Source organism: Aethalodelphis obliquidens, unplaced genomic scaffold, assembly GCF_003676395.1.
Source record: "Aethalodelphis obliquidens isolate GAN/ISIS:26980383/991018 unplaced genomic scaffold, ASM367639v1 scaffold35, whole genome shotgun sequence".
Classification (NCBI taxonomy): Eukaryota; Metazoa; Chordata; class Mammalia; order Artiodactyla; family Delphinidae; genus Aethalodelphis; species Aethalodelphis obliquidens.
In genome coordinates, this window is record NW_020837979.1 from 12,369,973 (window position 1) to 12,386,026 (window position 16,054).

The 16,054-nt window shown below is 38.2% G+C and overlaps 1 protein-coding gene across 1 annotated transcript in view; it reads left to right on the forward strand.

Moving 5' to 3' along the window:
- Nucleotides 1-16,054, forward strand: part of EIF2AK3 (eukaryotic translation initiation factor 2 alpha kinase 3) — a 68,869-nt gene that overhangs the window by 38,095 nt on the left and 14,720 nt on the right. The window contains exons 5-13 of the mRNA XM_027129096.1: nt 1,092-1,326; nt 1,908-2,070; nt 3,053-3,193; nt 4,163-4,285; nt 5,538-5,758; nt 6,134-6,246; nt 9,565-9,687; nt 12,301-12,450; nt 14,111-14,888. Of these exons, the coding sequence (XP_026984897.1) occupies nt 1,092-1,326; nt 1,908-2,070; nt 3,053-3,193; nt 4,163-4,285; nt 5,538-5,758; nt 6,134-6,246; nt 9,565-9,687; nt 12,301-12,450; nt 14,111-14,888 (2,047 nt within the window). The remainder of the gene's footprint in view (nt 1-1,091; nt 1,327-1,907; nt 2,071-3,052; nt 3,194-4,162; nt 4,286-5,537; nt 5,759-6,133; nt 6,247-9,564; nt 9,688-12,300; nt 12,451-14,110; nt 14,889-16,054) is intronic.

The window sequence follows — 16,054 nt, forward strand, 5'->3', positions numbered from 1 at the left end:
CTGGTGGTAAATCACATGCTTGACTTTTCAAAACCTAATATTTAAATTTTAAATTGCTGCGCAGTAAAGAGAATTTGAGATCCCATCTTTATCTTTTGAAAGTGAACCAGACTTTCAGATGGTGTCTAATCTGATGCAGTCTAATTCAGTTTCCTTTCCTGAAAACTGTTTTCTCAAATTCAGTGAAGAATGTATTCTTTCTACATTCCCTGGACTTTGTATCTGCTGGCAACCCAACCTTCTTTATCCTGATGGGATCTTGTTTCCTTAAGTGTTTGAGTGCTTGCTGGCATAGGAGCAGATGTTCAACTTAACAGAATTTGAGTTATCAGAATGGGAAGAGTCTGGCATCTAAGATCCATATTCCTTAAGTATCTATTTTTTAACAGATGTCGGAATTCTAGGGCCATTTTATATCTTAGTGTCAAGACCATTATAGTGTCAACAGATAAGTGATTTTCCTGTGTATTAGTTATAGAGGAAACATTGCTAATACCACTTTCTGGATATGGACACTGAAACTCAGAAAGGTTAAATGACTGGCCAGATCTCAGTCAGTAGAGATTTGAGATTGAAGCTGAGCTGGTATGACCTTCAGGCTTGGTGTACTGGGTCACATTGCCTTTCGAGGCTGTATTTTCATAAAAATCTAAAATCAGTAGCTTTCGTCTTGTCTTTTGCATTGGTTTATTGGGATGTGTTAATTTCTCTGCACTTGAACAAAATGTGTCAGACTTTAGTTAAGAAGTAAGGCAGACTTCAGGCTACCTTATTTTAGGGTGACTGATGTGTTTTGAGAAAATTACCCTGATTTAGAAATGTGAACATTTGTTAATTTCAAGAGAAAAATCTGTCCTGTAGCCGTTGTCAGGTCACAACTCTCAGAACCACTGTTTCTAAAGGGTCAGGACCAAGTTACGCCCTCTTGTGGCATAAATCAGCAAGCATGCTCCTTTCCAGAAGATTGTGTTGAGTTGTTCCTTTTCTCATCACCAAATTTTAGTGTTTGCTTCTTCACTCTAGAAGAGTTCTTAATTATTTGGTCCTTTATTTAAATGTAAATTTCTAAAACACACCTTTGTAAATTTAAGGTGGAATTTCAGTGTTGGCCACTTTGAACTTCGGTATATTCCAGACATGGAAACTAGAGCCGGATTTATTGAAAGCACCTTAAAGCCCAGTGGAAACAAAGAACAGTCTAAAATTATTTCAGACGTGGAAGAACAGGAAGCTGCCATTATGGACACAGTGATAAAGGTCTCCGTTGCTGATTGGAAAGTTATGGCCTTTAGTAAGAAAGGAGGACATCTGGAGTGGGAATACCAGGTACCTAGAACCACTGAGAATTTATAAATATGTTTCTTTCCTTCTCACTTTGACCAAACACGTTGGGTAGAAGGAAGTGGCTGCCATTTTGGATTTTCAGCGTGTTCTCTGTGCTCTAAGAAATTCGTGATTTTAGTGTTAGAATGACTATTAAGAAAAAGTCAAAAGGTTGGTGAAGATGTTGGTGAACAGTGTACAACAGTGTATCTTCGTGCAGTGTTGGCGAGAATGTAAATTGGCATAGATGTTATGGAAAACATCATGGAGTTTCCTCAGAATATTAAACAGAAATGAAGAGAATAGATCTTAAATGTTCTTAAAACACATACATACAAAATAACCGTGAGATGATGGATATATGAATTAGCCTGATTGTGCTAATTATTTCACAATGTATACATATATCAAAATATCACACTGTACACCATAAATACATTTTTTATTCGTCAATTATACCTCAGTAAAGCTGGAAAAGTGAAAATTTGTAAAGAAATATGTGGTTTTAAAGGGTATTTCAGGAGTTGGGATACATAGAAATACTGCTTGAAATTGTTTAAAATTTCCTTTCCATTTTTGTTTAGTTTTGTACTCCCATTGCATCTGCCTGGTTGGTTAAGGATGGCAAAGTCATTCCCATCAGTCTTTTTGATGATACAAGTTACACCACTAATGACGGAGTTTTAGAGGATGAAGAAGACATCGTAGAAGCCGCCCGAGGAGCCACAGAAAACAGTGTTTACTTGGGTGAGTGGATATCTCTTATCTAGCAGTAGTACATGTTGACATCTAGATTTTATTCCTACATTGTCTCTCCCTACTTCAGGTGTGCCTGTAGTAGTTTCAATTCCTAAGTACATTCTCTGGCCTTAAGATTTGTACTTTGATCTCTATTCCTGCAATTTTCTTTCACTTATCCAATTCTGAAACTTTTAATTACTGTAGCGGGTTCTTTTTCTCTGAGACCTATATTTGAAAGGCTTAAAAATGTTGCCATTACATAGCATGATTTCACATTACTTATGTATCTTCAGAGTCTAAAACTTTCTACATTTGTATTTGCATCTGTATCAGTTTGCTCCCCCTTAAAGGTATGTTTAATTTTTTCTGTGCATCTATACAACTTATCTGAAAAATTAAAACAAAATTCTGGTGTGCTGCTTGGCGGTTGAAAGCCTTCAATGTTCTACATTTTGAAAACCCTCAAATCTAATTATTTGAACTAGTTTTGTGGTCAGATACACATAAAATTCTTTAAGCTCTGTCAATGTGCTACCCGCCCCTCAATCTCAGTGAAATGCAAGAATTTGAAATAACATATCACACGTGTTATGACAGTATTTAACTGAATTGTTAGCAGTATCTCTTGAATGATAGGTGTTTAGGTTTTCTTAAGGAAAAGGTTACCTCATCTAAGCTGTTACTTTCATAAGAGTACAACGATTTCTTTTGTTTGAATTTTCCTACTGGAAGAGTTTTTCAGTAATTACCAAAAATTATATAGTGAGAAACATTATAACTTGTGTGTAACTTTCCTCCCCTGTTGTTGTTGAATAACCTTTGGGTCAAATTTGAGTGCTTCAGGCATGATTCTTTGAAAAGAGCTATGTAGCACATGAATAAATAACTGGAATTCATCTAATTTTATTAAATCAAAGTGAACCTTTTTTAAAAAAAAATCATCAGTGCTTGATTCTAAACCTAACTGACAGTGTTCTGGTTGATTCAGGAATGTACAGAGGCCAGCTGTATCTGCAGTCATCAGTCAGAATTTCAGAAAAGTTTCCTACGAGTCCCAAGGCCTTGGAATCTGTCAACAGTGAAAATGCAATTATTCCTTTGCCAACAATCAAATGGAAACCCTTAATTCGTAAGTGAATTATGAACTTTTATAAATGTTATTAAGATGTTCAGAGGCCTAATCATGGGCTTTGCCCTAGTTTTGAATATCACAGAGATCACAACTATTATATGCTCTATATTTTCTGATAAACTGGGAAGGTTTTTCAGACGTTAATGAATTTTAATTATCCTTTAGAACATGATTTCATTGAAACAGCAGCTACTTCTGTAGAAATCAATGTCAATAAAGTACTTCTCTAGACAGCTTAGAAAAACTCTTTAACCATTCTCTGACCATGCCTTGATATCATTTAGCTCTTAACATATTTATATTAAGAATATTTATGGGACTTCCCTGGTGGAGCAGTGGTTAAGAATCTGCCTGCCAATTCAGGGGACACAGGTTTGAGCCCTGGTCCGGGAAGGTCCCACATGCCATGGAGCAACTAAGCCCATGAGCCACAACTACTGAGCCCACGTGCCACAGCTATTGAAGCCTGCGCGCCTAGAGTCCATGCTCAGTAACAAGAGAAGCCACCACAATGAGAAGCTCGTGTACTGCAGTGAAGAGTAGCCCCCGCTCACCGCAACTAGAGAAAGCCTGCACGCAGCAATGGAGACCAAAAGCAGCCTAAAATAAATAACTTTATTAAAAAAAAAAAAAGAATATTTATGAAACATCTGGTTATCACATCATGTTCTTTGAGACACTCAAATTGAGTTGAATTCAAATACTAAACAATCTGTTTCCTTCAGCCATCTTTCTGTACCTTGTATATGTTTTCTGTCACATATATCACATCATATTTTAATTACTCGTTTAAATGACTCATCTCTCTACAAGACTGTGCTTTTCAAGAGAAAGAACGTTGGGCCGTTCGTTTGACTTACATATTTGAACTGAGCTGTGCTATTTGAATATCTGTTTTTTGGATGAATGAGGCACACACATTTTCATTAAAGTCATAACAGTTAAGATTTTACCATTTTCTTTTAGATTCTCCTTCCAGAACTCCTGTCTTGGTGGGGTCTGATGAATTTGACAAATGTCTTAGTAATGATAAGTTTTCTCACGAAGAGTACAGTAATGGTGCACTTTCAATCTTGCAGTATCCATATGGTAAGTGTGATTCCACTTGGATTGAAAATGCTGTTTTAATTTTTCTGTTTATTTCAGTTTATTAATTTGAAATTAATTAATAGAATTCAAATGCAAAGTAGGCAGTTGGAGGGTAGAAAATAAATATCTTGGGAGGCAGGTATTGTGAATGGTGGCCAAGGGTACAAGGCTTCAAAAGACAGATTGCCAGGGTTTTGCCACATGCTGGGCTGGGCACACCTAACTTACCTGTGTCTCTGTTTCTTCATCTGTAAAACAAAGGTATAGTAATCCTAATATCTATTTATTGGGTTGTGGTAAGGTCTAAATGAGATAATGCACAGTCTTAGTTAGCACCATGCCTGGCAAATAATAGTGTTCAATAAGCATTAGTTCTTGTTATTAGCTCTTATTTAGTTATGAGCTTATATAATATAGTCTATATAATATCAGTCTGCATAATGAAGAAGATAGGTGTTTCCCATAGAGCTATGTGAAAATGCTATAAAATGGGGTTATTTTAATTTTGTTTTCAGGCGAGGAAAATTAGTACAAAAGTCAAGAATAGGTGACATTTGACGTGAAACACATTCCTGTGTATTTAAAGTTAGGATATATTCAGTTATGAAAATGTTTTGAACAGTTGGATATAAAAAAGAAAATTGCTCAGATCTGCATTAGGCAAAAACATAGACTCCTCATCAGTTACCCTAGATGATAAAACTGGGAAATTACTGTAGAATTTAAATTGATTTAACGAAAATCAGAGAGCTCTGAACTACAGACAGCTGTCTATCTGATATTGATCAAAATACAAGGTAAAAGAGAATTGTGTAATCTGCCCATGTGGTATAAAATAGAAGGTGAAAAGGACAGGCTGCTTTCTAGGACAAATTCATTTTGACAGCCTGAAAGGAACCAGAGAGGCACGGTGGAGATGTTTTCCTCGTCATGGTAAAATTTTGATATTTTGTTGATGCTAAATGAAAGTAAAGTTTCAAATCCGCAAAGGAGGTTTGAGTACTGTCTAATTTTTTTTCTTTTTTGCATTTAAAGGATTGAATTATTAATGAGATAATGAACGGAGTAGCCCTTAAGGGTTGTTTTTAGTCTTATTATTCAATAGAAAGATGTGCTAAAAAGGAGATGAAACTTTAGAAAAAGGAATTAGTGTTAAAAGTCATAGGAAATTAGATAATTTTTAGCAATTAAAGGTGGAACTATATTGGTTTATCTTTTTTAAAAAAACCACTTTTAATGTTTGTTGTTGAAGATAATGGTTATTACCTGCCATACTACAAGAGGGAAAGGAACAAACGGAGCACACAGATCACAGTCCGATTTCTCGACAACCCGAATTACAGCAAGAGTATCCGCAAAAAGGATCCCGTGCTCCTCTTACACTGGTGGAAAGAAATAGTTGGAACCATTCTGTTTTGTATCGTAGCAACAACTTTCATTGTGCGCAGACTCTTCCATCCTCATCCTCACAGAGTAAGACATTTTTTAGAATCTCATCCTTTTCAAAGTGTTGGGACTATAGAAAACTTAGGGGGGGTGTGCACGTGTGCGTGTGTGCATATGAGGAGCAAGGGGTCCATTTCCTTAAGTTTTACCCTAAAATCATTGTTGCCCATAGTCTTGCCTCCACGTCCTTGTCCCCTTCACTCCTCAACCCATTGCAGTCTGGCTCCACCCTGATCACGCCCTTTCCCTTTGACAAAGGAAATGCTGTTGTTTTATGTTCTTACAATACATTTATTTTTCTCAGTATTATTTATTCTTCAGTGTTTTATAGCCTAATATTGTTAGCTAACTTCCATTCAGCTTTGTACTGAGAGTGACTTTTTTTCTCCCCCACCTTATCAGCAGAGGAAAGAATCTGAAACTCAGTGTCAAACTGAAAATAAATATGATTCTGTCAGTGGAGAAGCGAATGACAGTAGCTGGAATGACATAAAAAATTCTGGATACGTATCACGGTATGAGTCTTTTCATAAAATGTATGTGTCCTGTAGCTTCTGATGCTAACTGTTCAAATCCAGGAAGAAATGGCCTTAGATACAGAGAACGAATGGATGGGGGGGGGAGTGGCGGGTGAGATAGATGAAGAATAGAATAGTTGTTCATTCAACATCTGCTTCTAAACCTCCAGTTATATGACAAATCACAGGGATTGTAATATACAACATAAGGAATACGGTTAATAATATTGCAGTAACTTTCTGTGGGGACAGATGATTACTAGACTTGTCATGGTGATCATTTCATCATGTATACAAATGTCAAATCATTATGTAGTACACCTGAAACTTACATAATATTGTATGCCGACTGTATTTCACTTAAGAAAGAAGAAACAACCTCTAAACTGAGATATTGTTTAATTTAAAAAAAAAAAAATGTATGACTAGGTAAATAAAACAGACATATCCCTCAAGTTACTTAAACTGATTCAAGGTGGTATAAAAGAGGGATAGAAGTAGAGCATTATAAAAGTTTAGAATTATAGCCACCATGTATGTCAATTATTTCTCAATAAAACTGGAAGGAAAAGAAAAAAAAGAATTACAGCCACCGAATTGAGTTGTTATTCAGATGACATAGTTATTGAGGGTCTACCATGTACTTGGGCTTGGCATTAATACCAAACAATAATTTTTATGTTATTGGAATATGGCATAAATCTCCTATGTTACTTAATCCTCAGTTATTTATTTCATCCTTATTCTGTCTAAAATAAGAAGCAGAAAACTGGGGAGAAATACACCAATAGAATAGATCATTTTTAAAAACAGAAGAGAGAGTTGGGTTACTTAAAAATCAGCCAATTCAAATAATTTGAAAGTAAAATAAAAGTAGAAAATCTGTAAGCAGATCTGTCAGGTGTACAGATTTTCATGCTTTGTGGGACAAGGAATGGTGCTGCGGTTCAATTTTCTTACATGGATTATTGCTACTTTTCCCCTTCGTTTTGATATCATGCTTATTAGCACTTTCATGATACAGGGACAAGGAGAAGCTCTATATGAAACTTACTGCTTAATAAATATCTAGGGAAATGGCTTTATGACAGAAAAGATGGAAAATTACAGCTAAAATGTGGGTTATTTTGATTATCTATGGACTTAATCTAAGCTGCATTCATACCATCTTCTCAAAAGTTGAGAATTGGCTGTAATCCGTATGTTTTAGCAAAACGTACTAGGTGACTAGCAAGTGGTAAGGGCTTTAATACCCTTGCTAATAAAAATACTGACTTATAGTGAGGGAGAGGAGGGGGCCCGTCAACTTCATGGGCAGTTCAGTACCCAAGCCATTCATCGTTCATTCAGCATCTTTCTGAACAACTGTGTGCAGTATCTCAGGCTTTGGGAGAAATAAAAAGACTGGTCCTACCCCCTGGAGGAGCTTAAAGTCTACCGGGGAAGGTGATACTAGAGAAAACATAAACATATAAGGAAAAAAGCCAGGAGCTATAAGTAACTAACTCTGGCTGTGATGATTCAAGAGGGCGTCATAATAAATCACAAGTAAGAGACAGGTGGAGATGGGAGGGTGAGTGGGGTATGGTGATTAAGCATATATTTGTAAGGCTGTTGTGAAGAGAATTGGAATAATGTACTCTAAAATTGAATTAGACTCAATTTTCCTTCCATTTTATTCACTATGAAGAGAACAGCTGATTGTTTTTAAAAATACAGGAGCTCTGTATAATACCTGATGTCTATTGAGTGCCTACTATGTTCTAGGCGTTATTAAGAACATGAGCTCTGGATTCAGTCATGAATTTAAGTCCTAAGTTGGGACCTGAGGCAAGATGATACTTATATTTATAAAAGCTGTAATCATATATAAGATGTTTCTCCTTTCCAAAGATATATCCATTTTCATATGAGTGTTTTCTTTAATGTAGGAAGATAATTCAGTTGGCTCTCCAGGAGTAGGACAAGAACTTCATGGGCTTTTGCAGCTGGGGAGATGGATTTGTACTCAAGTACCTTGCCTAGCTATTCTTAGGGATACAGATCATTACTCTTCATTCTCTGTGAAGGTAATTGGCCCATGGAGGGTTGGGATCTATTGTCTCTCCTCCTTAACACCATGCTCTAAAGCTGAGCCAACCGCTAAATTAATATGAGTGTGCAAGTCATAAAGTAATAAAGTTAGCCTTACAAGGGACACCAAAGATCATCTAATTCAACTCCCCCTCACACGGCTGGAAGAATGTCTTCCACAGCACGCATGCGTGCATTCATTCATTTATTAATTCATGCATTATTCGATAGATATTTGTTAGACCTTCTATTTGCCAGGTGAGCCCAGGCTTTGGAAATACAAAGAGGAAAAAGAATTCTCTCCTGCAGTCAAGGTCCCTACAATTCGGTAGTAGTGGAGAGAGAAAGCTGCTTATAAATAACTGCAAAATATTGAGACCAAGTTTAAACAGTTCCAAGTAGTATGTGCAAAGTGCTATAAGAACATTAAGATAGGGGTCTAGGAAGGCCTTATAGAGGTGGTGAGATGAGCAGAATGAAAGAAAAATAGAGTTTTTTTTATTAAGTCCAAAGAAGTAGGGCATCCCACTGGAGCAAATAGCAGAAGCAAAAGCTCTGAAGTTGTGAGAGAGCCTGGTGCAAGTTGGCTGGAATATACAGAGCAGAGCAGAGAGGTCAACAGGGGAAACAGGCTACAAAGTGGAGGTCCATCTGTAAGTGCCAGATGGTGAGTTAGCTTCTGTCCAAACACCTTTGGTGATGAGCACACGGACTCCTGAGGCACCCCAGCGAATTGCAGATAGCTTTGGTTCCTAGAGAAGGTTTCTGGCTAAAAACGTACATAAATGTAATGGGACTGATTAAATCTTTTCCATAAAATATACAGGCACTGGCGTAAGATTAAAATACATTTTCTACTTGAATACAGAATGCCACAAGAGGTAAAAGGTTAGAGAATTAAGGATAAACAGTTTTGATGGATGATGGAAAGTATTGGATAGGACAGAATAGTACTAAAATTGCTGTAAGAATAAGTGATTAACAAGTGATTCCCCATTAAGCAGAAGTTTTAAAATTTTAATAAAATTCCCAGGGGCAAAATTAAAATGTGTTTGCTTCATTTATACAGACAGGAAAGCAAAGAATGCTATTAGAATTTAAACTGCACTCTATTAAAATAAGTTCTAGGAAACTTAGTTTATACATTTTTACATATCATAAAATAAGATTGAACAATTAGTACAAAATTTAAAACTATTACAAACTTTGTAAAATTTACTTTTTTTTTTTTTTTTTTTTAAGCTATCTAACAGATTTTGAACCGATTCAGTGCATGGGTCGTGGAGGGTTTGGAGTTGTCTTTGAAGCTAGAAACAAAGTTGATGACTGCAATTATGCTATCAAGAGAATCCGTCTCCCAAACAGGTAACGGATGGTACTTTTAGTAAACTTGGAGTTAGGACTGTGTTATCTAATCTCATAGGCAATATGTCCTTACTATACTCCATAGAGACTATAGAAAACAGAGTTTCTGACCTTCTGAATCTTATATTCTCAGTACTACCAGGTAACTAGCTATCTTTTAAAAATGTCATCTACGTTGACTGCTTTGTATCTACTTAAAAAATATGCCCTTGTTTTTGATTCTTAACAACTCAGGGCATTCCCATAGTGAATTTTAATAACTATAGACTTTAATACATAGCACCATTTAAAAATAATCTATATTTATTGTGGAAAATAAGGAATAGTATTAAAACAAAAAACAATCCGTGTCTACTCTACCTAGTAATAAACACTTTTAACATTTTAGGGTATTTTCTTTTGATTTTTTTTTTTTTCTGGTCATAAATTTACCTAGTTCTTAGCACAGTTATCAGTACAATACAGTTTTATCTATTGCTTCCTTCATTGTATTCTCAGTGTTTTCCTTCCTATTAAGAGTATGTTATTGAAATGCTAAAATATACTGAAAGTGTTTTATGACTGGAAAATAGTCCAATTAATACTTGTGCCATGTCTCATTTAACCATTTCTTATTTTTAAATATTTAGGTTTCCAACTTGTTGCAATTAAAAATAACTTTGGGGACTTCCCTGGCAGTCCATTAGTTAGGACTCCATGCTTCCACTGCCGGGGGCATGGGTTTGATCCCTAGTCAGGGAACTAAGATCCCGCATGCCTCTCGGCACGGCCAAAAAAAAAAAAACAACTTGGCATTGTTCATCTTTTATATAAAATTTTGATCACGTCTGTTTCCTTAGGATAGATTCCTAGAAGTGGAATTTTGGGCTCAGAACAGTGTGGTGCTTAAGATGATGGGCTTTCAGTAACACCGTCCTTTTCATCTATTGTGGAAGCCTCCTGTGGATTCTTGATTAAATGTGCACTAATTTCTGGACTGTCTTCCTAATTAGCAGTTAAACATGCTGTCCAACAGATAGGGACATAGGAATGGGACAGTCTGAGTACTATGGGACTAATTCTTTTCTTTGGTGTATAATTTTTGAGTAGTTGAAATGTACAAAGTACCACATAGGATATAAAATTAAGAAAGGCTTCTGCCCTCAAGAATCTATAACTATTTGAGACCTTTGTATATATACTCAAATAACTGCAAAGCCAGGAAGATTGTGACTTGTGGTTTAATTTAGTAAGTAGCTTCTCATGAAGAAAGTGCAGAGGTAGCCGAAGGCAGTCAAGGAAAGCCAGCCTTGTGGTGGTAGTGTTGTCTGTGCCGTGTTCAGGGGTAACCTGTCCCTTGGTGGACACACATGTAGGGGAGGGATGGCCAAGTACATGAAATGGCCTGAGCATAGGCTCTAGGCAAACATTTGCAGGGGATGTAGAGGTTAGTTGAGGATTCTGGCAGAAGTGGAGCAAGGGTAAGAATGGAGGGGAGGGACTTCCCTGGCGGTCCAGTGGTTAAGACTGCCCTTCCAACACAGCGGGCATGGGTTCAGTCCCTGGTTAGGGAACTAAGATCCCACAAGCCACACTGTGCAGCCAAAAAAAAAAAGAGAATGAAGGGGAGTATGGAAGAAAGATGGCAAAGATGGGTTCCAGCACCTTAAATGCCAAGCGGAGGAGTTTAGATTTTATTCCATAGACAGTTGTGCCTTTGAGCAGAAGAATGACGTGATCAAAGTGGAGGTGGTATGTAGTAAGAGACAAGCGTGTTCATTAGGAGATTTTTTTTTTTTGCAGAAGTTCAGTCCTAAGATACAGAGCATTAGTGCAGCAGAAGTGGAGATGGATGAGGAAGGAATGAGTATCAGGAATTACAAAGGAGGAGCTGATAGGATTTGGTCACTGAATATGGAAAATTCAGAAACCTACCAGGATTCTCAGGGTGGGACCATTAACAGTCATGAAACACAGAGAGAAAAGTGGGAGTAGCTGACTGTCTCTTGGGGACGGAAGAGGATATAACTTCTATTTATTATGTTGTTTCAGGTGATGGTGGGATCCCTAGAATGTGAGCTTAGATCCATCAGAAAAGCTGTCAAAGCAGAAGATCAAATCCAGATGCTTTTCTGGTTAAACATCATTGCCTATGATATTCAGTAGTTGAGTTTAAACAGACAAAGGTGCTCGTACAAGCCTTTCGGATTGTTGTCTGTACCTTGTCGGGCTGGTCCTTCTCCATCCTCCGGAGCTGCCAGGCTGAGCTCTCTTTTCTGAATACTTCACTTCCACCTATTCATCCCCCTATTAATTAACAAGCATGAAGCAATTATCTTCAAGGGTCTTTAGTCACTCATTTTTAGTCAGCTAAGAACTGTTTATTTGAATGGATAGATGTACTTGTAAGCATTTATTTCTGTAAGAAAAAAGAAATAGTATAAATACATATTTTTTTCTAATAAAGACTTATTTACTCTTTGGCTTCTTAGAATTATGCCACTAGGCTGACTCGTCTGTTCCCCATTTTAGAACAAGGGAGAATTTTATTTTATTGTTTTGTACTGTCTTTGGTATGATGGCTTCTTCAGATCCGAGCAAACCTTCAGGGTCTTCATTGTTTCTCTGTTTCAGGGAATTGGCTCGGGAAAAGGTCATGCGAGAAGTTAAAGCCTTAGCGAAGCTTGAACACCCAGGAATTGTTAGATATTTCAATGCTTGGTTGGAAGCACCACCAGAGAAGTGGCAAGAAAAAATGGATGAAATTTGGCTGAAAGATGAAAGGTAACTTGGTTAGACATAGACTTAAAAACTAGTATTTATTTCAGGCTAGTTTTTGGCTTACATGAACAAAATATCCTTTCTATAACTTTAGAGATGATTTTTTTAAAAGAAAAATAACAGCAGATTACTGTTTCTGTCATCGTGTTTTGGAACATTCTCTAGTTAAGTGAAAAGTTGATTTAGTTTTTAGGACATGAACTTTTTTTTCTTTTTTGTCCAGAACATGAATTTCTAAAATCATTGGTAGATAGAGCTCTATGACTTATAATTCACTGAAGGATTTACAGTAGCCTTTCTCAATAAGAGATATTGTCTGCTTTTGTCGCCATTTTTGTTGTGGTGGTGGTGGTGGTGGTACCCGGGCCTCTCGCTGTTGTGGCCTCTCCCGTTGTGGAGCACAGGCTCCGGACGCGCAGGCTCAGCGGCCATGGCTCATGGGCCCAGCCGCTCTGCGGCATGTGGGATCTTCCCGGACCGGGGCACGAACCCGTGTCCCCTGCATTGGCAGGCGGACTCTCAACCAGTGCGCCACCAGGGAAGCCCTCCATTTTTTATTTTAAATTTTCATTTACTTTCTTAGTAGTTAGCAATTTCCAACTCCTTTCTAAAGTAGTTTTAAACTATTTGCAGTTAAAACCACAAGAACTTGGGACTTCCCTGGTGGTCCAGTGGTTAAGACGTTGCCTTCCAGTGCAGGAGGTGTGGGTTCAATCCCTGGTCCGGGAACTAAGATTCCACATGCCTCGCAGTCAAAAAAAAAAACCCAAAAAAACATAAAACATAAGCAATATTGTAACAAATTCAATAAAGGCTTTCAAAAATGGTCCACATCAAAAAAAAAAAAAAATTCATGAACTTATGGGAATTCCCTGGTGGTCCAGTGGTTAGGACTCCTCACTTTCACTGCCAAGGGCGCAGGTTCGATCCCTGGTCGGGAAACTAAGATCTCGCAAGCCGCACGGCGAGGCCAAAAACCAAAAAGCAAAGAAACCCATGAACTTGGGCAACCCGAAGATAATTCCCATGTTAAATATGCTATTCTCTAGGAAGGAAGGTGTTTTTAAAAACTACTCAATGAGAACAAAAAGGAAGCAGGCTACAAATAGACTATTTAGTAAAGAGCTGGAGTAAAATCCCTGCCTAAAAGTACCAAACACAGCCCTAGATCCACATGAGGTACCTAGTTACAGTGACACTTATATACACAGCCAGTAGCCAAACCACAGAAGGATCAGGTGAAGTGACCCTGTGTCTCAAGCCCTAATTGGGATGGGGGCTTCCGAATCACAGCCACCAAGGGGTCTGGCCTTGGTCTTCCTCTGTGCTTTGTGTTTTGCACATAGGCCTTGGCTGTTCTGGGCATGACAGTCCCAGAGAACTGTTTCCAGTTTAAAACCAAGATTTCCAGTTCAGGAATGGATGGGCTGTGATGTTCTTTGTCTCGTGTGGCATGTTTTCATTGAATTTCCATGTTGTCACTTGGTAACTGGCTTTATTATAGTTGAAGCTTTGGAGACAAAGCATGTAGTTACAACACTGTAAGTCAACTGTACTTCATTAAAAATACATTAATCAATAAATAAGCAAACAAAGGATGTAGTTCACATAATTTAATCAACACGTATTCACTCTCATCCCTTTGTACTTCTCCCACCCTTAGCACAGACTGGCCGCTCACCTCTCCTAGTCCCGCGGATGCACCATCTGTTAAAATATGCAGAATGGATCCTTTCTCTACAAAGGAACGCATTGAAATCGTAGCCCCTTCTCCAAGAAGCAGTAGGTCTTTTTCGGTCGGGATTTCCTGTGGCCAGACAGGTTCATCCAAGAGCCAGTTCTCTCCACTGGAATTTTCCGGAATGGACCACAGAGACACGAGTGAGTCGGTGGACGCGGTGTGCACCCTCCAGGACAGCTGCCTTACAGACTGCAAGGGGGAAGACGGTACTAGGGATGGCAATGATGAGGGACACTCTTTTGAACTTTGTCCTTCTGAAGCTTCCCCTTATGTAAGGTCAAGGGAGCGAACCTCCTCTTCTATAGTATTTGAAGATTCCGGCTGTGATAACGCATCCAGCAAAGAGCCCAAAACGAACCGACCGCCTATGGGCAACCATTGTGCTGATAAACTAACTGCAGTCCAGCATTCCAGTAGCAAGTCTTCCTCGGAACCTACTTTGTCTATTTCTCCTTCAAGACCAACCACTTTAAGTTTAGATCTCACTAAAAACTCTGTGGAAAAACTCCAACCCAGTTCACCGAAGGTGTATCTTTACATCCAGATGCAGCTGTGCAGAAAGGAAAACCTCAAAGACTGGCTGAACAGCCGCTGCACCATTGAGGAAAGAGAGAGGAGCGTGTGTCTGCACATCTTCCTGCAGATCGCGGAGGCGGTGGAGTTTCTGCACAGCAAAGGGCTCATGCACAGGGACCTCAAGGTCTGTTTTTGTGGAACATCACCCAAGGGTTTCAATGTGTTTTTTTTTTCTATTAAAGTCATTTATTTTATTTATTTACTTTTTATTGAAGTACAGTTGATTTACAATGTTGTGTTAGTTTCAGGTGAACAGCAAAGTGATTGAGTTTTTTATATATATACATATTCCCAGTTGAAAAGCTATGTACTGTGCTCATTCTGACCTATCATTGAGCCTAATGTTAAACCTTCTAGGCCCTCTAACCTTTTTGTATTTTGGTCACGTGTTTGTCACGTATCAGTCTCAGCATAGCTGCCAGAAGTTCTCAGGGCTCCATGTTTTAAGTCTTTTGGAGGTATTGGGGAGAAAAGTATCACTTTCCCCTGCTATTGATCAGAAGTCCTGGGTTTTCTTTTTTTTTTTCATTTAAATGAGCTTTTTTTTAAAATTAATTTTTATTGGAGTATAGTTGATTTACCTGGTTTTCTTCTAATCGATAAGCCAGGAACACATATGCGTCCCTAAACCAGTCGCCTGGCCAGGGGCTGGGATTATGCTGATTGGTGGATGCAAGTTCTGGATGCAACCTCCAGATAACATCCCGTATGAGCCATGGACTTGCTGCCCAGAAGAAGAGAGTTCCCAAAGTCACATCAGGATACTTCTGGTGGAAGCATAGGGCAATGGAAAGATGCTGGAGAACCAAAAAAAAAAAAAAAAAAAAGTCTGTTAGTGTTGGGTAGATAACAGCTGACAGCAGAGCACGGAGAAGGGAGGAAAGATGAAATTTAAGGCAGTCTAATCTTGTCTCTCTTACAAGGTTATTTGAGGGAAAGTAGGAGGGTATCACCGTAGATGTTGATTATATGCAATCACTTCATTGTTTCAAAGTCCATACTGTATGATGGTACTTTGGAGTTTTGCAATAAAATGTTTTTTGTCTGGCAGTATTTGAAGCCCAGTGAAAGTCAATTTTGTGAGCTAAATGGCTTCCTTTTCCCTTATTTCAAGGGCTATGAATGGTGGTCATGTGGGCTGAGAGTAGGCTCTAGGGAAAGACGATGTATTTCATGTAGGGGATTTTGGGTTTGAGGAGCCCGTGGTTAGATGTATCTTATGAACAGTTGCATATGAGAGTTTAGAACTCGGGACGGGGGTTGTGGGGTATATGGGAGCCTGTATTAGAA